This window comes from Lycium barbarum, chromosome 5 (assembly GCF_019175385.1).
Source record: "Lycium barbarum isolate Lr01 chromosome 5, ASM1917538v2, whole genome shotgun sequence".
Taxonomy (NCBI): domain Eukaryota; kingdom Viridiplantae; phylum Streptophyta; class Magnoliopsida; order Solanales; family Solanaceae; genus Lycium; species Lycium barbarum.
In genome coordinates this window covers 17,656,759-17,678,863 of record NC_083341.1, presented here as the reverse complement: position 1 = coordinate 17,678,863, position 22,105 = coordinate 17,656,759, and the positions used below count along the sequence as shown (strand labels likewise).

The following is a 22,105-nucleotide window of genomic DNA, read 5'->3' as shown; positions in this document are numbered from 1 at the left end:
GTGAACTCCTTAAGGCACTAGAAATAATATTTTTGTAACCCCCACATTGAATCAAACAACAAATCTTCAAGTTAATAATTCACATTCAAGAGCTTCAAGCTCAATAATTGTGGGTCTTCGATTTCCTCAATGAAAATCATTCCAAACAATAGTTATTTCCCCAAGTCCTAAGCTTTTTAATAAACAACAAATTAGAATCACAAGCTAAATTTTTAATTATTCCATCATTGAATAACATAGTTACAACTAACAAGGCTTGAATTCAAAGAAATTGATATTAACAGTAATTCAAAAAAGTGCAACAAATATTCTTTAAAAAAAATGAAGAATTTAGATAAGAACCAACTGAAACGGAGAAGAGCCTAAAATACCCTCGAACTATTAGAATTAGTGCAAAAATACCCTCCATCCACCTTTGAGCTCCCAAATACCCCTTTCATCCACCTTTGAGCCCCCAAATACCCCTGTCATCCACCTATGGGGTCTAATATACCCTTATTTCTAACAGCCCCATGTTGACACCCAATTTTGTCTATCCTTTCGTCCAATTTACATCGTTAAGCTTCTAATTGTATTTTTTTTTATCACAACTTGTGGTCAAATTTCTTGATGATCTCTATTACTATTATTACTTTTATTACTACTACTACTACTACTACTACTACTATTATTATTAATAATCTTGAACTTGGACGGTTTTTTCAAACAGATTCGGGTCCAAACTTCTGTCATTTTGTTCTTGGCATATTAGATGAAAAGAGGAAAGTTTCGATTTCGCAATTAAGGCGGATATTAAGCTATGATTTTTATGATTACTAGTAAGAAATTAAGGTGAATGAATTAAGGAAATAAAGTGGAATGGAAAGGAGAAGAGAAGAGAAAACCAAATTAGAATAAATGAAAGAATATAAAAGGCACAAAGAAAAGGATTTTGTAGCCGTGGAATTTCGACGAGAATCGGGGAATGTTTGATTTTAACGAAATTTAGAGATGACGGGGTCTTAGGAATTTTGAGTAAATAACAATGAGTTATGGATATTTGGTTTTGGGGGTAACCTGATGCCTTTAGAGATTTTTAGTTGGAAAGGGATTATGGGCTGGGTAGAAACTTTAGGAAATGGGTGAAAAAATTTATTTGGTTTATTTGGGGAATATAGTAATTTCAAATAGATTTTCTCGATTTTCATAACGATAATAAAAGTAGAGGGACAAAATATTTTGGTAAATAATTTTATCACTTGTAATAGTAAAGTAATCATAGAAACATAACAACAACTATAAGTGTGACGCTAATACAAAAAGTATGTTTAAATAAATATTTATAGAGATACGAATAGGATTAACACTGCAATTAAGCCAGAAGGAAAATAAATGCATGAGTGATTTTTTTTTCTAGTAAAATGAAAAGGTAGTAGTAGTAATAATAATAATAATAATAATAATAATAATAATAATAATAATAATGATAATAATAATAATAATAATAGTAATAGTAATAATAGTAATACTAATAATACTATTACTAATAGTATAGTAATAATAGTACTAATAGTAATAGTAGTAGTAGTAGTAATAATAATAATAATAATAGAGATCATCAAGAAATTTAACTAAAGGTTGTGATAAAAAAAAATATAATTAATATTCTAATAAAATAGAAGCTCAACAATGTAAATTGGACGAAAGGATGGACAAAATTGGGCGTTAACATGAGACTGTTAGAAATAAGGGTATATTAGACCCCATAGGTGGATGCCAGGGGTATTTGGGGGCTCAAAGGTGAATGACAGGGGTATTTGGGGGCTTAAAGGTGGATGAAGGATATTTTTGCACCAATTCTAATAGTTCGAGGGTATTTTAGGCCCTTTTTCCGAGTTGCGATTATTCCACCATTGATGAATATAACATCACTGAAGTATATTGTCATAGTATATTGTATGCTATTACAAAATACTGTTGTATACCATTAAAGTATACAATATGCAAATTGTATACCCTAAAGATATACAACATAAATACCTGCGGATATTTTGTAAATCCTTTTCCCTAAAATAGGTATATAGGGCAATATTTCAAAATAGGTATTTTCCAACAATACAAACCTGTCATGAGCTTGTATCGTGATACATGAATCCTTGAATATGACTACTGTCAGTGGAGTACTGAGGGCACGACTGTCATAATATACTATTCCACCATTGAATAACATAGTTACAAGGCTTGAATTCAAAGAAATTGATATCCCTACCAACATACTGAACATTTTATAATGGAGGTTGTTAATCATGTTACAAAGCATCTTTAATTTATAGGTTAAAAATTTGTTATTCTGAACTTAATAACACACCAAATTAATCCTTAAGATACTATGAAAATTACGTACGTATGCTCAGTACCGTTTTTGTTGCTTGTGGTCCAATACAATTGTCCTAAACTTGAAACCATTACTTTTAGTAAGTTCAAAAACTGAAAAAAAGAGTATGCACTTTAATGTCTTAATTCAAAGGATAATAAAGAAGAAGATAAGAAAGAAGAAAATCACTAAAGGATATGGTATAGTGGATGAAGTTGCTCTTTTTTTAATGGTCTCTGGTTCGAGTCCTGAGAAAGGAAAAATCTTTAATAGGGAGCAGTTCCCCAGAAATGGGCCCTACGTCGATATAGTCGGGTTTTAATGCGAATACCGGACACCGAGATAAAACAGAAAAAAAAAAATGAAGAAAAAGCAAATGCACCGTAAAAGGCAAAAGGCAGATTGAATATTTTTAGCTATATTCGACCAGCCATGATGACCCATCTCTTTTCTGTCTTTTACCTTTACCTTTCTTTTTTCATGAATGAATGCTCTTTTGACATAGACTTCGGTGGAAAATATTGTACAGGATTCGTACTGTAATTCAACTTTAGGTGTACTATAAAGGACAAAAGTAAATATGAGACTGCACATGGTCACGATGAAGAAAATTACTCCCCTAACACTTTTTTTTTTAATCACCCTAAAAAAGATTGACACTTTTTTATATTCTGTAGCAATTTAATTTTAATTTTTTTTTTAATTTTAATGAAATGATTTCTATCCACACAAATTTCTATAAATTGCTTTAGATCATAAATTTCAAAATTCTCACTTATTTCTAAAATTTCGTGCTCAATCAAACATCTTCATATAAAATGAGACAGAGCAAGTAATTAAGAATCTAAGCAAGGCTCGACTAGTTTAGAGAAAATTAAAGTAGAAGTTAAATTGAAGAGATTATTAAGTCAGTATTAAGTAGCACCTGATATATTGCTTACATTTGATTTTTGCTGCCTCATCATATATTCTTACTTTGAAATAAAATAAAATTTCTACTCAATTTGATTAACGTGCTTTCTTGCTTTACTTTTTATTTTGTGTCTTTTAAAACTTTGATATATTTCCATATTTATTTTTATTATTTCTTTTTTCAAATTTTGTATTAATAAAACACCCCAAAAACAAGTTAGCACAGAGGAAGTAGCAGCTTAATAATTTTTATTTAGACAATGCAGCTTAGTTATATTCATTTCTTGCTTCTTTCTCTTCAAAAAAAAAACAAAAAAAGATACGATGTTATATTTCCTTAATAATTTCTTTTATAGCCACAAAGATATTAAAGCATATTTAAGATCACAAACTTTAAATAGCTTATAATATACAAATGTTATAACATAGTTAAACTATGTCAAACAAATTGAAACGGATGAAACCTTTTTAAAGGGCATATCGGGATTGTTGGCACCGTTCAAATTTGACCCTTTACTCTAGCGAAAATCTCATATGTTGGAAAACTTCCACCATTAGTGAATAAGGACATAATAAAAATTTGACCCCAATTATTAACGAAACACAAACTTAAATTATTTCAAAAAGTTTAGGGTCATATATGAATCTTAGCCCTATATTTAAAAGAGAAAAAAGGAAAAAAAAAATTACTCCACTAATAAGATAAACAGCTCTTTATTTGTTGTCATTTCTTCTAGATACCGTTGCTAAACACTTCTCAATCTGATTTAAGCCATGTGCCATGTGGACAAACTGTTATAATCTTCTATTTTAAATTTTAAAATGTGTCTAGTCAACTCTATACTACTTTTAATGGCTATTTGCCGAAGCATCTCCACGTTCATGGGACGTACATTACTGGAGATCCTTTCTTGATTCGATTGTGTTTTAACTGTTACTCTTATTAATCAACTTGGTTTACTTCTATTAATTGATCTAAATGCATTCACACTGTGGGCAAACACTAAATTAATGTAGAAGTTTACATGGTTCAAAAGTAGGAGGATATATATAATTTTGAGTTTGAATACGGATATCTATTTAATACTAAAGTTTACATAGTTCAAAAGTAGGAGGATATATATAATTTTAAGTTTCAATACGAATATCGATTTCATTTTGAAATAAAGTTCTTGTTAAAAATAAGTATTAGCTAGATTACCTTAAACAATGCTATATCCGTTCACTTTTACTTGTCCATTATGCTAAAAATAAATGTTCACTTTTATTGTAAAAAAATAATAATTATATTTTACCCTTAACATTAATTACTCATTTTCAAATCATTTATCAAGTCTATATATCAATTAACATGGATGTCCGTTATTTATTAATTCTTAAAGGGCGTGCAAAATCCATTGTGGATAGATAAAGTGATCATAGGGAGTATTAAGTAAAAAATATCTATTGCAAGAAAAATTTAAAGTGTTTACTCTCATCATATGGTAAACGGCCATTGAGTATTCTACTACATGCTTACAATTTAATCATTTATTATACTATTTTGCTTTCGAAATGAGATAATTTTTACGACATTAAATTTTTTGAATAAATCTGTATGTGTTTGAGAGTTGAGACTCGAGTATATCTTCGGTAATTCGTATATCAAATTAATTAATTAAGATAACATCACACATTATTAATTAATTTAAAGATAATTAGCAAAACATGATCTGTCGTATGATTGTATGCACGTGACGGAGTTTTCTAGGTACAAAGTTGGGAAGCGTGGAGGATGGGAACATGTGGCCTGATTTTCAGTTGGCTTTGACTAACTAACTGCATTTAACTGAAAATCTCTCCTCACTCGTCTTCCAATGAATCCACTAAACACTCCGTCCCAAATTAATACTCCCACGTCTTAAATTATTTGTCATTTTTTTGCTTTTCAATTCAAAAAGAGAGTCCGCATAGCCTTTATTTTTTTGTCTTTATTAAATGTTAGGTGGTCAAATCTCTAACTTTAGTCAAATTACCTATTTTTATGTAAGAGTTATCATTTTCTTAACGGATGTGCAAATGACTAAGTGCACACTTTTTTTTATTAGTAATTTCTTAAGGAGCGTGTAAATGGCTAAGTGAACACTCTTTTTTAACCCGATAGAGTATTAATTAAGAAGGATATTTGACTAACTTTACCTTTATTTATGTCTAAGTTGTAATCTTTCTCCATTAAGGGGTGGTTTGGTATGATGGATAAGGAAAAATAGTCTTGGGATAAAAGCTTTGTACCACCATATCCCTTGTTTGATTACTAATCTTGAGATAAGTTATCCTAGGATTAAAAATAGTACTGGGATAAGTTACCGCTGACAGAGGGTGGAATAACAATCTCAATATTAGTTATCACATGATAAAACAATAAAAATGACAAAAATAGCCCAAAAGTCCCTTAAACTCATTTTTCTACTAAATAAGATGAAGTGTATTGTTGTAAACAAGCAACTTTTTCTTAGAAATTATACAATGCATGTTACTTTTAATACAACAAACCAAACAATTAATAAAAAATAATATCAGGATAACTAATCCCAACATAACTAATCCTATCATAACTTGTTTTCAAACCAAACGACCTAAATGTTTACTCTATTTATGTGTCATCTCCATTAATGATAAATTTTTACCAAGGGTGAAATAGAATAAATAATTAATTATGCTTAGAAATTCTAAAATGATAAATAATTTGAGACAACTATTTTTAGTAACCACGGCGAATAATTTGAAACGCAGGAATACTAATTGTCACTTTAACTCAAAAAATTACCCAAAATATTTATTTTAAATAGTTTAAGTAGGTTGGTTATAACAGGTTTTAGGAGAGACAGAGATAGGCAAAATAAGAACTCGGAGGAAGATGATTAGGTAGGACATGACACACCTTTAACTTACTGAGGACATGACTCTATATTATTGTTCTTTTATTGGCGTAGTTTTTTTTTTTTACGGCGATAATGAAAATGGGACCATGGGAGTATCAGATTTCTCTTCGAATCTATTGACTACTACTTCCTCCATTCAATATAAATGGATTTCTGAGGGTTTTTTATGATTCAAAATGAATTAATTTTCCAAAGTTCAAAGATGTTTTAATTATTATTTTTTTGTAAAATTATTCATATCTTTAATGACTATCTCTGATTTTAAGAAAAAATTGGGAAGAACTAAAACAGTAATATTGACAAATCACCTTTTAACTAATGTGTTTAATTAACTTTCTATAGGGATGTGCCACACTCCAACAATTCATTTATTTTGATTGAGAGAATATTGTTTATTTCCGTTAGAGAATGTTGCCACTTATGATATTAAAAACGTTGCATTTGAAAGTTTAGATACTTCCCGCTCATTTAATGTGTAATAATTTGATCCAATGCAAAATATTTAGAATATAAATAATTTTTTTGAATTTTATAATCGTAAATTACACATGCCATATAAAATTAACATTGGAATCTTATATTATTAAACATGTTATTTGATTCCGTAAAATTTGTGTAATTTATTATAAAGTAAAAATGTGAAATTTAAAATGTAGTAAATATAGAATGATGCACTCTTATTCGAATTAGACTTTAAAAAAGAAAATACAAAAAATGCAACTATGGAGTAGTCCTTATCAATAAGTATACAAAGCATTAGTAGTCAAATTTAAATTTTCAAAACATAATTAGTATGAGAAATTTAGTAAGACTAAAGGAAATTAGATCGGACCACCCATAACTACTAGAAATAGAGGTTTTTTCACCGAAATTCAGTGAGAAATTTATTGTATAAGACATGATTTTTCCATCTCATTCACACCGAATCATCTCATTGGGAAAACGAATGGTGGAAAACAGGGTCCCATTGAAATACTGGGAAACTGCCTATTTTTTTCGTGTGAAAACATTGATATTTAAGTTTTTCTCACCAATGCTTAGTGGGAATAGCCACTGAACAATTTTCAGTGGGAATAGCCACTGAACAATTTTTAGTGGGAAATTTCAATGAGAAAATAGTAAATTTTAGTAGTGCATGTTGGTCAACCCGGATCCATATAAATAATAACTAAGAAATAAATATATATATATTTGTATATATCTAATTTATATTAAAACGATGAAAAGAGACAACGATTAGGATTCCTCCTGAGCCAGTCTCTTGTGTCTGTTAAATAATAGGGAGACTTCTGTGCTTTTACTCCCTAACATAGACAAAAACTTCTCTTTTTTCCTTCTCTAATTCTACGAAGTTTCTCTGAAGATTCTTCTCCACACGCACGAATAAACTTCTGTAATAAAGGCACAATCATAAACTGTGGCTATTTCATGTAGTTCGTGTTTAATATGTGACTGCATTATTAGACTAGTGAAACAAATTTAATAATTCTGAAAACTGTGTGTTTGAATTAATTTTTCAAAAGACAATCTCTCTTAACAAATAATTTTAAAAAATAAGTGTCAAATTAAAAGTGAATAAGTAAAAAGAAAAAAGCATGAGGAATATTAGAAAATGGAGCCGTTAAGTAGTCAAAACTTTACGAGTCAACGTGATTACTCTCTGAAGCAACAACCAACTATCAAGCCAGTGTGCATTCATTGAATCTGAAAATCTACGGTTTACAAGAGTCAAAAACTGGGTTTTTCGGCTCAATGATTTAAGGACGTTTGATATACGGTATTAGTTGAGATATTCCAGCATTAATTACGAAATTAATTTTATACTATATTTAATAGAAGGTATAAATTTATTCTGAGATAAATTTATACTTTGTATCAAACAAAATATAAAATGCATTCCAAATTTAAAGATGGGATATCTCATTAATCCTGAAATTATTTTATCCCATCTCTTAAATGGGATAAATTAGTCCTAAAAAATGAGATAAATTAGTACCAGGATTATAATCCTGGAATAATTTTGTCTACGTATCAAACGACCACTTAGAGTTCAAAAACATCAAGCAAAAGCATTAAAGTCATGAAGTCGACTCGAGTGTTCAACGCGTGCTATATAATTGACAACAAAGCAATATTTGATAAACGTTCAAATAATATTTCTATATAATTGAATTTTTGATGCGTGGCGCACTCTTTAAGAAATCTAATTAATAGTATTAATGAAATAGTCACTTGACTAAATTATCCTATGTCTTTTCCCAAACAATTGTGTGTTGGGATATGAAAAAAAATATTGAAAAGATGGGTGACTTTGAAAGAGTTTAATTAATGACTTCTTGAATTTTGAACAATTCACTTATTTTGGACAAAAAAATTTTTAAAAAAAATTCACTTATTTTGAAATGAAGGAAATCAAACCGAAGGGAGTAGTTGTCAATATTAATAACTTCAGTGGGGTCCTCTATTGCAATTCAGGCTCAACTTAGTAGAAATGAATCTTTTATTTACTTGTTATTTGTTATTAAATAACTGGTCAAAAACACATGTTATTTTGAAAAATTAAGATAAAATTAATTTTCTTTTATCTTTATGCTTACTTAAATAATACAGAGAGAGTTTAATATGGTGAAAGAAAGAATAATATTAAATTAAAATTAAAGAATACATAAAAATAATTTAGTATCTCAATGACAAAAATAAATCGAATGAATTACTAAATAATGTTTAATGTTTTTATATGGCAAACAAAAGAGAAGTGAAAATAAATCGAATGAAGTACTAAAATAGTGTTTTTCCATGAACAAATTCTCTCCTTATATCTCAAAATGACAAGTTGACAACCTGTTAAGCCCTGCTTTTCTTGATATATTTGAATAATCTCATTACACGGCAAAGGCCAACTTTGATTTGGTTAGTTATATATGAAATAAATTAAAGTTTTAATTCTTAACAGTTGATTATAGGCCCAATGACATATAATTACAATTTGCAAGTTTACATGATGATTCCACTTCAAATAGGAGGGGGAAATTGAACTGAGAATAATATCCATATTTATTATTCCCATAATATCCCGTTCTTTTTTTAATGTTTCGAGCTCACGAAGGTCATTTGGCATTTCTTCTTAATAGTCTAAGAAGAAATTAGTAAAGAATATTGAAAGAATTATATTTTTGGTTTTTCACTCGGTGTCGGTACTCATATTGGAGCCCGATTATGTTCGGATACGCGCCGCATATGGTACATTTGGGAGAAGCGCTTTCTATTAAGAATTTTTCCATACCCAAAGTTTGAACTCAAGACCTTTGGTTAAGAAAGGAGCAGTCCCACCCTCTGCACCACATCCTCTGATGGTGAATTCGTAACTAATGTTTAAGCAATATTAATTGGGTAAGGGTAATTATTATTTTATTTGAATAGAACTGTATCCGGTAGTAATTGTATCTTGAAAAGGATGGGCGAATCAATTATATTTTTGATCTCCCATTCCATGTTTGATATCCGTATCGAGTCTTGATTATACTAGATTCCAATCGTGCAAGAAAAGTGCTATCTACCAAAATTATTTTTTTAATTTTCAGAGCTCGGATCTCTAATTTGATATTAAGGAGCACTTGTTTTAAAAAGTATTTATACGCGACAATTTCAAAGACCTCTTTTCGATTTGATTTCGTAACATTAGCCTTAGTTGCGGTTTACAATATTACAATTACGTTTCTTTTTTAATTTTTTTTTGTATCAGTTATAATTAAATGATATTTATCTGATAATTTGTTTTAAAAAAAGACTTTCTAGCAACAAACTAATACTTGGATAACGAATCACGAAATTTTCTCCACATTTCTCTTTACCTTATCCATAATAAATTGAAACGAAAATTCTAGTAAACTTTCTTCCACATATCCTAACACTCCCCATCCGGTCTTCTAGGCATCCCAAAAAGTCTTTTAACATTCTGCTACTACTACTCCTATAAAACCTCTAAAATTCACCCTTGTTTTGTAAAGAGTTCATTTGGTAATTAAGAAAAATATTTCTTTAATTACTAATTTGTTTTAGCTAAATTTCAAATTAAGTATAGAATAAAGTTAATCTCGAATTTTATCCCGAAATTATTATTCTTAGCCCAGGTACCAAATGACTCCGAGATTTTCTCCACATTTCTTTTACGAGATAATGATAAATTTTACTCCATCTATTTCAATTTATTTTTCGTATTTTCCCTTTTAGTTCGTTTAAATGTCTCTTCATTTTTTAGCAACTCTTTAATTCTAACTTTTCACATGACATGTTATTTAAGATTACATGATTAAAGAGCATTTTGGTAAATTCTACATATTTTTAGTTTAAAATTAGAAGATTCAAAAGTCTTATAGCCTGTTTGGCCAAGCTTATTTTTCTCCAAAAGTACTTATTTTTTTCAATAAGTGCTTATTTTAAAAAAAAGTGAGGTGTTTGGCCAAGCTTTTGAAAAAAATAAGTACTTTTGGGAGTAGCAGAAGCAGCTTTTCAGAAGTTAAAAAAAAGTAGCTTTTCCCCGTAAGCACTTTTTGAAAAACATTTTTTAGAAAAATACACTTAAAAATACTTTTTAAAAGCTTGGCCAAATGCAAATTGCGGCTTAAAAGTGCTTTTTAAATTAATTGGCCAAACCGAAACAACTTCTCACAAAAATACTTTTTTTTAAAAAATGCTTTTCAAAATAAGCTGATTTTAGATACTTGGCCAAACAGGTTATTATTTATTTTCGGGTCATTTGCACTTTTGTTCCTATTTTATGCCGGTCTTTAATTTTTGTCATTTAAAATCAAACTTATGCCTAGAGGGGTAGAATTTACGCATCATAATATCCATAAATTACGTCAGCGCCTGTAATTTTTTATTTTTTTTGTCATGCTAAGTATAAGTTCAATTTTGAAGTAAAAAATTGGAGACCAACTCATTTGATGGGCAAAAATTAAAGATCAAACCATTTGAAGAGCAAACTTTGCAATTCCGTACTAAATCAAAACCAAATACATAAATTGAGATCGAGAAAGTAGTAACTTTGTTTCACATATCCTACAATAAAAATTGGGAAAATTTCATAAATGACTAACTTGGAAGCCTTATTTTTACTTTTTAGCAATATTTTACCTATTTACATCATGTAGCAAACATATAGCAAAACTCAGCACTTGTTACTTATTGTATTCACGTCGCTGTATTCATGAATACAGTCATTAAAATTTTCTGAATTTTGTATTCAATTTAAATGTATACAAACTCAACTGTATTCATTGTAGCTACTTTTACATTGTATTCAATTTATTATATTTAATCTGTTGTATACAAAACACAGAATTTTGCACTAAAAAAGTTAATGAATACACTAAAAAACTGAATACAAAGAAATAAAATTCACTCTATTCATTTGTATATACTTCAAAATTCAATGTAGTCATTTGTATACAAGAAATAAAATTAACAAATACACTCAAATACAGAATACAAGAAATAAAATACACCCAAACATTGAATTGTATGCTAAAAATTTAATGAATACACTAAAAAAAAAAACACGATTTTCAGATCCGACACCGGAATCTGACCGGAAAAGCCACCGTCGGCCAGATTCCGACAAAACAACATCTGATCGAATCTGACGTATACCAGGCCGTCATCGTCATCGTCATCAACACCGGACCATTATCGTCATCAAACACCGGATCCACCGTCAGCATCATCAACACCGAATCTGCCGTCATCAACACCGTCACCATCATCGTCATCATCACCAACAGCGTTCGGATTCCTACTAATCCCACAATGTTTTCTGATAAATTAGTTGCAGCCACCAAATGTTGCTTAATGAAAGTATCTCGATCGACTTATATAGAAAGTTACAAAACAAGAAAGCAAAATAAAGGCAACATGGAGGGGGACGGTTGTGATGTTGAGTTCGCCGGAGAAGACGCCCAAATTATGGTTCACCGGAGCAGTGGGGGAAGAGGGGAGAGAGAGAGATGAGAGGGTTGGGTTGGAATGGAAGTGAATAATGTGATGATGGGTAATCTACTTTCAATATATATGTAGTTATTGATTGTATTTAGCATATTACTTTTAGCTATAAGATGTAATTAATCTAAACTATAATTACTAAATTTAAATATGTACTAGAGTTAGTTATATCATGTAGTTATTCCATAAAGATTTATCAGCACCGAATGTTTACATTAAATTGACGCAAGCCATGAGTATGAATATATGATAACATTACTTAATTATGATTTGTAAATTACCACATTAAATTATTTAACTATGGTAAATTATATTATTAGTTTGATGTAAAGTAACTATACCCTACCACTCCACGCCCGGTCTTGTAGGCATGCCCAAAAAGGCTTCAACTGCCATTCTACTACTCCTGACTCGTCCTATAAAACCTCTCAACAAACCCCACAATAACGCTCCTCCTCTCCCTTGCACACATCCCAAGAAGAAGCTAAAAACAACCTCAAACAACAACAATGTCTTCCACCATCAAGAAAGTTCACATCATTACCCAAATTGTCCGTCTCAAACAAGTCGTCAAACGTTGGAAGAACCGCTCTGTCCTCTCTTACTCCTCATCCGACGAAGAACCGGCCGGTTCGAACCGGAAACGTACACCTTCCGGTTCGTTAGCGGTTTATGTAGGTCATGAGAGACGCCGGTTTGTTATTCCAACCCGGTTCTTGAATCTACCGGTTTTTATATCTATTCTTGATAAGGCTGAAGAGGAGTTTGGGTATCAACACACTGGTGGTTTGGTTTTGCCTTGTGAAGTTGAGTTTTTTGAAGAAATGTTGAAGTTGCTTGAAAATGATGAACAGAGATATGGTGTTTTAAGGTTGGATGAGATTGTTATGGTGATTTCTGAAGTGGGTTTTGATCAGTCTTGTAAAGAACAAGCTGCTTCTTATGGGTTTGTTCCTTTGGTTGAGAATGCTAGGGTTTGAACCGGCCGGTTCGGTTTGGTCCGGTTCTTGAGGAGGGAGATTTAGGTTTACGCTTAGGGGGTTTTATTTTTCCTTGACCTAACCTTTTGTTTAGTTTCTAGGAAGGTGTTATCTTTTTTTTTTTTTTTCAACCATTTGTGAACTCAGAAATTTGGTTTTATGAAGGTTTGCTGGGTTCCAAAGAGATGTTGGTGATTTTTCTTTTCTTTTCTTTTAGGAATGATTCTGATGATGAAAAATAGATTGAATTAATGAAATTGACGTTGGAATTTGAAAAATATTAATGCTCATCTTTCTTGGTTACGCCTTGTGTTAGTTTAAATATGATATTTGTTTTGACTGTCAGGTAGCTACTATATGTTATTTCTTGTACTTTGAGAATTTTATTTATCTATTTCTTTTTTCAGATTGTTTATCATGGTCTTTGATCTATACTGCTTTGAATTGGTTGTTGTTATCTGACTTTTTTTGCCATACTTTCTCCTGAACCGAGATCTTTCGGAAATAGCCTCCCAACATTAAGATCTGCGTACACTTTACCCTTCTCAGACCGGCCATTGTGAGATTTTACTGAGTTCGTTGTTGTTGTTGTTATTGTGTTGTTATTGTTTTGACTGTCACTGATTTTATTGTACCGTTAAATGTAACGACGAAACGTCCCGACTGATCGTTATCTTATTTTTTTTTTATTTTATCTTTACTTATTATCTAATAGTCATATTTTATTCGGTTGGATGAGATTGTGACGGTGATTTCTGAAGTGAATTCTGAAGGTTTATTATATCAGGCATGTAAAGAAGCTGCTTCTTATGGGTTTGCTCGTTTGCTTGAGATTGCTAGGGTTTGAACCGGCCCGGTTTGATAAATGTCCGGTTCCATATCTTGTTATATAGGTTGGATTGTAATCCAAATTTAAGTTGAAAATGAGAATCACAGATGCTGAGCTGTTTAAGTCAAATAAAGTGACGCTCAATTAGTTTCATAATCATATTGTATCACCTAAAGGTTAAATGAGTTAATGAAATTTTCCTTATGGTAAAAGAATTACTTTTATGAATTATTAGTACTCCATTAATTATAGCTAATCATTGTTTAGTAAATATTTGGGCTTTTTTTCCAGGATTTTTGTTTCGTCTCAGTTTTTATCTTGAATTATGCATTTAGAACACAAAAGGGAAAATAATACCAAATAATGATGATTAAATTTAAATGATGTTCAAGATATATGCTCCTTACAGAAAATGCGTTAATTCTTAATGAATAAAAATATGAAGGAGTTTGACCTGCACTAGAGTTCATAGTTCATACCTCTTGTTTGTTTGATAAAGAATGAAGATGAATTTTGGATAAAATAAGTGTCATACTCTTATCCAATTTTATCCTGACTCGTTCATACACAAGTCCAAATTGAAATTCTCAACCTTATTTATTTCACAAAGAAAATAAAAAATGCTTGGAACAAAAAAAAAAAAAAAAAAAAACAAGTGCCCAAACTTCTATCTTACCTCATGTGAGATAAATAGCCTTCAAAATTTGGTTTTCTTTCCTAAAAATGCTTCCTAATATATATTCAACGTGTATAACTTTAATTTTGGTTACGGACAATCCAATTAATTGCCAGTAAAGTACTAAGGTTTAACAGTAAGCCACCTATTTCATCATCTCTGTGTGAAAGCATTCATGATTACGAAAAAATACCTTACGTTTCATTCAATGTGTATAACTATAATTTTGATTAGGGACAATCCAATTAGTTGGTAGTAAATAAAGGAAGGTTCATTCATTCAATGTGTATAACTATAATTTTGATTAGGGACAATCCAATTAGTTGCTAGTAAATAAAGGAAGGTTCATTATTACTCAAAGTCACCTATTTCATCACGCCTGCTAGTAAATAAAGGAAGGTTCATTATTACTCAAAGTCACCTATTTCATCACGCCGCCCCTATCAAGTACAAAGTTAGAGAAGCATGTTGGAAGTTGAAACTAAATTAGTACATACTCTAACATTTTTAATAATTAACCTGTCAATATTACTTATACTGTCTTTTTAACAAAAAGGGTAAAAAATATTCCTAGCATATTAAAAATGACTTAAATTTGTCCAAATTTGTCCTCTTTCCACCTCTTGAACTCAATTTCCATTAACGTTAATATTTTGGGTAAAAAATATCTTTCCTCCCATTTTAATAACTGCTCTAAATGTTAATTATCGGATAAAAATACTCTTATTTGAACAAAATAATGAGATGACATGTGTGAGATTTTGATTAAATAGGTGACACTGATTTATCGATCCACGTAATCTTAATCATAAATTACCCAACCCATCCGAAATAACCCAAAATAACTAAAGATCATTTGTTCGTACCCAATTTCTTTGAGTTTTCACATTTCACGACTAGATGGACTCAAATGACAATAATGTCATTTTTTTTGGAGCTGCGACTTTTTGTTCAAAATCAGTACAAACCAGCTCTAATCGATACCAGATATAGGCTCAATCCAGCTTCTTCATCCTTTAACAATGGTGAATACTTAGAAACCTAGCCCCAACAATTCCGCATAAATAAGCTCGGATTGGTTGGATAATATCCATATGGACCAATAAATCAGTACCAATAATTAAAGCTTCAAATATGTTATCTCATAATTTTGTTAAAAGAAGTGACATTTTTAATCATAAAGGGCAATTGTGATCCATTAAATGAAAGGATCGGCATTTTAACGTGTAATTTTTTATGAAGGACAAGCGTGGTTCAATAGGTGGAAGGAAAGCAAACTTAAATTATTTTTAATATTTTAAAAGTATTTTGACCATATTTTAAAAATCTTTTTGATAAGAGGACTTTTATGCATTTTACATCCAGTAGGAAAGGACAGGAGAAATTTTGGACTTGAGCTGATTTTCCAAATACAGGCAGGAAAATTGAGTAAAAGTATAAATAGACAAAACTGACAGCTGATGCCAAACCGCACTTGCAAATGAAAAGTAAAAAAAAAAATTAAAATTAAAATTAAAAGAAGATATGTTTTCTTGTACCAGAAAGTTACCACATGCATTGTTGCTTTTTTCAGTTGAAATTTATCCAACAAGCTCAAGTATTTCAAGAGATTCCATAAGATTTGTCTGGTCAATCTATTTGCTTTGTCAATTGTAGATTAAAAAAGAAATACTTGTCTGTGCTTAACCTTTGCTTTGTTTCAGCCATGGTTTTAGAAGGTACCAATTCGTTAAAAAAAAAAATGATGCCTAATTTTATTGCCTTCTTTGACCAAGAGAACTTTATGATACAAGTGAGAAGAGTATAAACCAAATTTGTGAAAAAGGGACAAGGGAAATTTAGGCTTTCTTGATAATTACTTCATTAATGGTTCAGTAGTTTTTAGAAGAGAAATTGGGTTTTAAAACATTTTTTAAATGCATTTCAAAACAATTAAACGTTTGAGGTTCCATTCGAATTGATAATATTATTTTTATTTTGATTGAAAGCAGGTAGTTGGCTGTTTTCAGTTCTTGTTGTCCCATTTAATTAATGATATCATGATTTGCTTTAATCTGTTTGCTTTGTTTAAAATAGCTGTAGCATGATGAGTCATGCATGCTTGTTGGAGAGGAATATTCCATGCAATTATGGTAGTAAAGGGCAGTAGTGCTCTTCAAGTATAATTTGAAAAAAACGAGTTTATGCTTTTGAGTTTTGACATATAACATGTAATTTCTTGGTATCAAGCTTGATACGATAGTTTGAAAATTAAAATAATAATTTATCTCACAGTTCAGATTTTGAGAGTTAATTTTTTTAATTTTGACCGTGATTTTGAACTTGGTTTTTATTAAGTAAAGTTCTAAAAAAATAAAAATGAAAATTCTAAAAATCCGTTGTCCATTCTAACATAGGTTAGACTAGAGCTAGTACTTCTAGGGTGGTTTGGTTAGAAGGATTAGGAGTTATTCCAATACAAAATTTGAGATTAAATTTGTCTAGTATTTGATTTTGGTTATTAGGATAAAATTTTAACTCATCAAAATTATGTGATTATCTCCATAGAAAATTTAAAATTTTGTATCCTGGTTAGAACCACAAAATATAATCTTGAGATAATCTTATTTCGGACCAAACAACTCCATACAGTATAATATTATGTATAATTGTAACAAAAAAATGCAGAAAAAGGCCAAGGTAGGTTCCAAAAATATAAAATCTGAATCTATTAATATGTGAAAAAAAAACCACACAACTTATGCAGTTATGTGAAATACAAAATAAAACTCTCGTTCTACTCTTTATGTTTCAATTTGTTTGACTTGATTCGAAGTACGAGGGTCATAATAACTAATGTTCGATGTGAACTCAGATACAAGATCTTTAGTTTTTTCGAAATAAAATTTACAGATTTAAAAACTACATAAAATCTAATATAAGTTACAATAGTTAACAATTCAAATTATTTGAAAGGTATTTGGAAAAAATTATAGTAAACAGAAATATTCTTTGATTGTCCAAACAATAACTAGGGAAACAAATTAAAACGGAGTAAGTACTACCCCCTTGTCTCAAAAAAATTGTCTTACTTTTTTTATAAGTTTTTCGAAAAAAGATTGACACATTTCTATATTTAGAAATAATTTAACTTTATAAAATAATTTACAGTCACACAAATATTTAAGATGTATTTTGGATCACATATTTTAAAAATATTTCTTTATTTTTTAAATTTCGTATCAAGTCAAATTAAACAATCTTTTTGAGTCGGAGGGAGTAATAAATAATGATATGGGGTTTTGCAACCAAAAGAAAATATATGGGAGTTGGCCATTTTAAATAATACTCCATCCGTTTCAATTTATGTGAATCCATTTGATTGGACATGATATTTAAGAAAAAATGAAGATTTTTAAAACTTGTGATTCAAAATAAGTCTTGAATATTTGAGTGACTATAAAAAACTTTATAAAGTGAATTTATTTTTAAATTAAGAAAAAAATCATTTGTTTTAACATGAATTAAAAAATAAGTAGATTCACATAAATTAAAATAGAGTAAGAAGAAGGCAGTGAATCATCACATCGTGGGACATGGGTGACAGTTAAGCCGTAGATATTGGAAATCTCCGTAGCACAAATTCCGTATAACAGCATGTCCTCTTTACTTTTTAGCCTTACAAAAGTCTTTAATATCGCCCACTCATTATAGTACAGTTTGGCAGACTTCCTGTCCCTCAGTGTGCATCTTCAATTAATGTGTCCATTAAAATGACATTTTTTACAAAGAACTAAATTAATGTGTATTTTTTTTTCTACGTATAATTAGAAGCGGATTTAAGATTTAAATTTTAAAGGTTCTAACATCTTAATTTTTAGCAGTAAACTATTATATTTTTAAAATTATGGATTCATATCTACTATTTATTATAATTTTAGTACATTTTTACACATAATGAGTTTGGATCCCACTTTTAAAGTTTGGGGTTCAATTGAACCCCAAGTTATAGAGCTCCATCCGTCTCTACGTATAACGTGTGTATTTCATGAGCTATCAAGAGGTATTAAATTTTTATTTCATGACTATTTTTTCTTATCCATCGTACCAAATGACCCCTATGAGTCTGAACTAGACAGGCTTTAGCTACAGTGAAACCATATAGCGCATGAAATACATACACTAGATCCACGCCTTATTTTATTTTATTTTCAAGTCATGTGTATTTTACCTTTCTCAGTAAATTTTATATTTAAGGATGTTACACATGATTACAAGTAAAAATAATAGATAGGAAAAAGCTTTATTATATTCATCTTTAAGAAATATGTATGTAAAAACATAAAGTTCCAAAGTAGCACCTAGCAGGGGAATGCAAAGTAGAAATGGTGGTTCCAAAGAAAAAGAATAGGCGGAGGAGAAGAGAGTATCCAACATGGCAAGCTAAAGATGTACCCCCAAATAAACCCACCACACCAGGACCTAGTACTGTAATGCAAAACACATCTGGGGAGCCGGTGGTAGAGGTAAATCTACAAGTGAATGCAAGAGGAAAACAAGCTGTAGTGACTCATAAAGCACCACATATAGATCCTGCTGTTATGGCCCAGAAAAACAACAATGCTGCTCTACAGATAGGGGCAAAACCTCATGATATTCAACAACAAGATGGTATGCAACCGGACCACTCGCAAAGGCTGTCCAAAGGGGGTATTCCCATTACTATTCCTCCTATATGATACTGTGCTCATGGAACATTAGAGGACTGAATAAGTTCTTTAAAAAGAAAGAGTTTAGGAGTTTTATTTATAAGAATAAGCTGGACCTAGTTGCCCGTTTGGAAACTAGAGTTAAGCAGAATAATAGTAGTAAAATACAACAGTTTATGGGACCTGAATGGAGCTTTATATCAAACTATACTCATGCACCCAATGGAAGGATGTGGCTAGGGTGGAAGGCAACCAATGTTGAAGTGATTGCTCTATTTATTTCGGCTCAAATAATACACTGTCGAGTGAAAGATAAAATGTCTGATTTCAGTAGTTATGTCACCTTTGTTTATGGAATGCACACTGTGGCTGATAGAAGGCCATTATGGAAGGATTTAAGACTACTGAATACTAGTGTTAGTGAAGCATGGCTGATAATGGGAGATTTCAACACTCCATTACATGCAGATGATAGACTGAATGGAGCCCCTGTGCATTATAGTGAAACAAAGGATTTCCAGGAATGCCTAGATGATATAGGGGTGGGCCAACTCACTAGAAGGGGAAATCAATACTCATGGAATAATAAAAGGGATGCAGAGTCAAGAATATATAGCCATATAGACTGGGTTTTTGGGAACACTGACTGGTTCACTAAATACACTCACATAGAGGCAATATATATGCTACCTGGTTGTTCAGATCATTCTCCAATAATGATTAATACAACTGCTTCCAGAGGGCCACCAGTCAAACAACCATATAGACTGCTTAATCTGCTACTACCTCAAGAAAGATATAAGGAAGCAGTTCAAGCAGCATGGAGTCAAGAAGTGCAGGGCTATCCAATGTATGTTATTTGTAGGAAACTGGCAAAACTGAAACAACTGACCCAGGGTATGCAGAAAGAGATGTCTGCAACTGATATCAAACTCCAACATATGAAAGATGAGTTGTGCAGAGTACAGACTAGGCTAAATGATGATCACCTTAACCCAGAGTTGATCCAAGAAGAAAGAGGACTACATGTGCTAATAGAGAGATGGAGTAATATTCAGGAGCAGATATTGAGGCAGAAATCCAGAGCTACCTGGATTGTACATGGAGACCAGAATACTAAATATTTTCATGCCCAGCTGAAAGCCAGACAAGCCAGAAATAAGGTTACATCCATCTACACTGAACAAGGTATACACCTTACTGATCCTAAACTAATATAGAAGGAATTCATTGAGTTCTTTCAAAAGCTACTAGGAGAATCAGCACCTGTCATGCATAGTATAGACATCAACATAGTGAAAGATGAACCTTGTTTAACAATAGCTCAGCAACAACAATTGCTAAAACCTGTCACTGAAGAGGAGATTACTAATGTGGTGAAAACTTTACCATCTGATAAGGCCCCTGGTATTGATGGGTACCCTGCTGAGTTTTTTAAACATTACTGGTCAATAGTTGGTGCTGATGTTCAGAAAGCTGTTATGCAATTCTTTGATAATGGTAAAATGCTGAGAGAAATAAACTGTGCCACAGTGACTTTAATCCCAAAAATTACTAATCCAACATATGTCAAGGAATTTAGACCTATAGCATGCTGTACGACTCTCTACAAGATTATAGCCAAGATCCTTACCAACAGACTAAAGACTGTTGTAGATTTCTTAGTTGGCCCTGCACAGTCTGCTTTTATAGAAGGTAGAACTATTCTTGACAATGTCATAGTGGCTCATGAGTTGATTAAAGGTTACATGAAGACAACAATCTCCCCTAGATGCACAATCAAAGTAGACATTAGAAAGGCATATGACTCTGTGGAGTGGGTTTTTTTGAAAATGATACTGTTGGAATTTGGGCAACCAACAAGATTTGTAAACTTGGTAATGGAGTGTGTCACTACAGTTAGCTACACACTACTGATAAATGGAGGTCTGACACCACAATTTCAGGAAAAAAAGGGACTCAAGCAAGGTGATCCTATGTCACCTTACCTGTTTGTGTTAGTAATGGAATATATGAGCAGGTCTATGAAACAGTTGTCTAAATCCAGACTTTAACTTCCACCCCAGATGCTCCAGGCTACTTATTACACATATTTGTTTTGCGGATGACCTTTTACTTTGCTGCAGAGCAGATGAGAGTTCATTACAACTTATGATGCAAGCCTTTAGCCACTTCTCAAAAGTATCAGGACTTAAGGCAATATGGAGAAAAGCTGCATTTATATGGCTGGAGTGACTAATGAATTCAGAGATCAAATACTACATCAGTTGAGCTTTACTGCTGGTTCATTGCCTTTCAGGTATTTGGGTGTACCTCTATCCTCAAGGAAACTGAGTGTTAATCAGTGTATGCCACTCATAGACAAGATAGTTGCCAAAATCAAGTGCTGGACAACCAGATTTCTGTCATACTCTGGAAGGTTGCAATTTATCAAAAATGTACTGTTTGAAGTACAAACTTACTGGGCCAAGGTGTTCTTAATTCCCAAGAAAGTCCATCAACAGATCACAACAATATGCAGAACTTTTCTTTGGAAGGGAACAACTGAAAGTAGCAAAAAAGCCCCTGTGGCTTGGGAAACACTCTGCAAGCCTAAATCATCAGGAGGCTTGGACATCATAGACTCTATCTTATGGAATAAAGCAGCTCTCCTTAAGCTCCTATGAGCACTGGCAAAAAAAAAAAAGATAGACTCTGGGTAGTTTGGGTACACAATGTGTATATCAAGAGATAAGACCTGCAGGAA

General features: G+C 31.3%; 1 protein-coding gene across 1 annotated transcript; it reads left to right on the top strand.

Annotated features, from left to right (window-relative positions):
- The first annotated feature begins 12,487 nt into the window (after nucleotides 1-12,487).
- LOC132640597 (auxin-induced protein 6B-like) lies at nucleotides 12,488-13,444 on the top strand. Its single transcript, XM_060357237.1, has one exon. It carries the CDS (start codon nucleotides 12,696-12,698, stop codon nucleotides 13,164-13,166), a length of 471 nt encoding a protein of 156 aa, XP_060213220.1. The 5' UTR covers nucleotides 12,488-12,695; the 3' UTR covers nucleotides 13,167-13,444.
- Nucleotides 13,445-22,105: the final 8,661 nt, after the last annotated feature.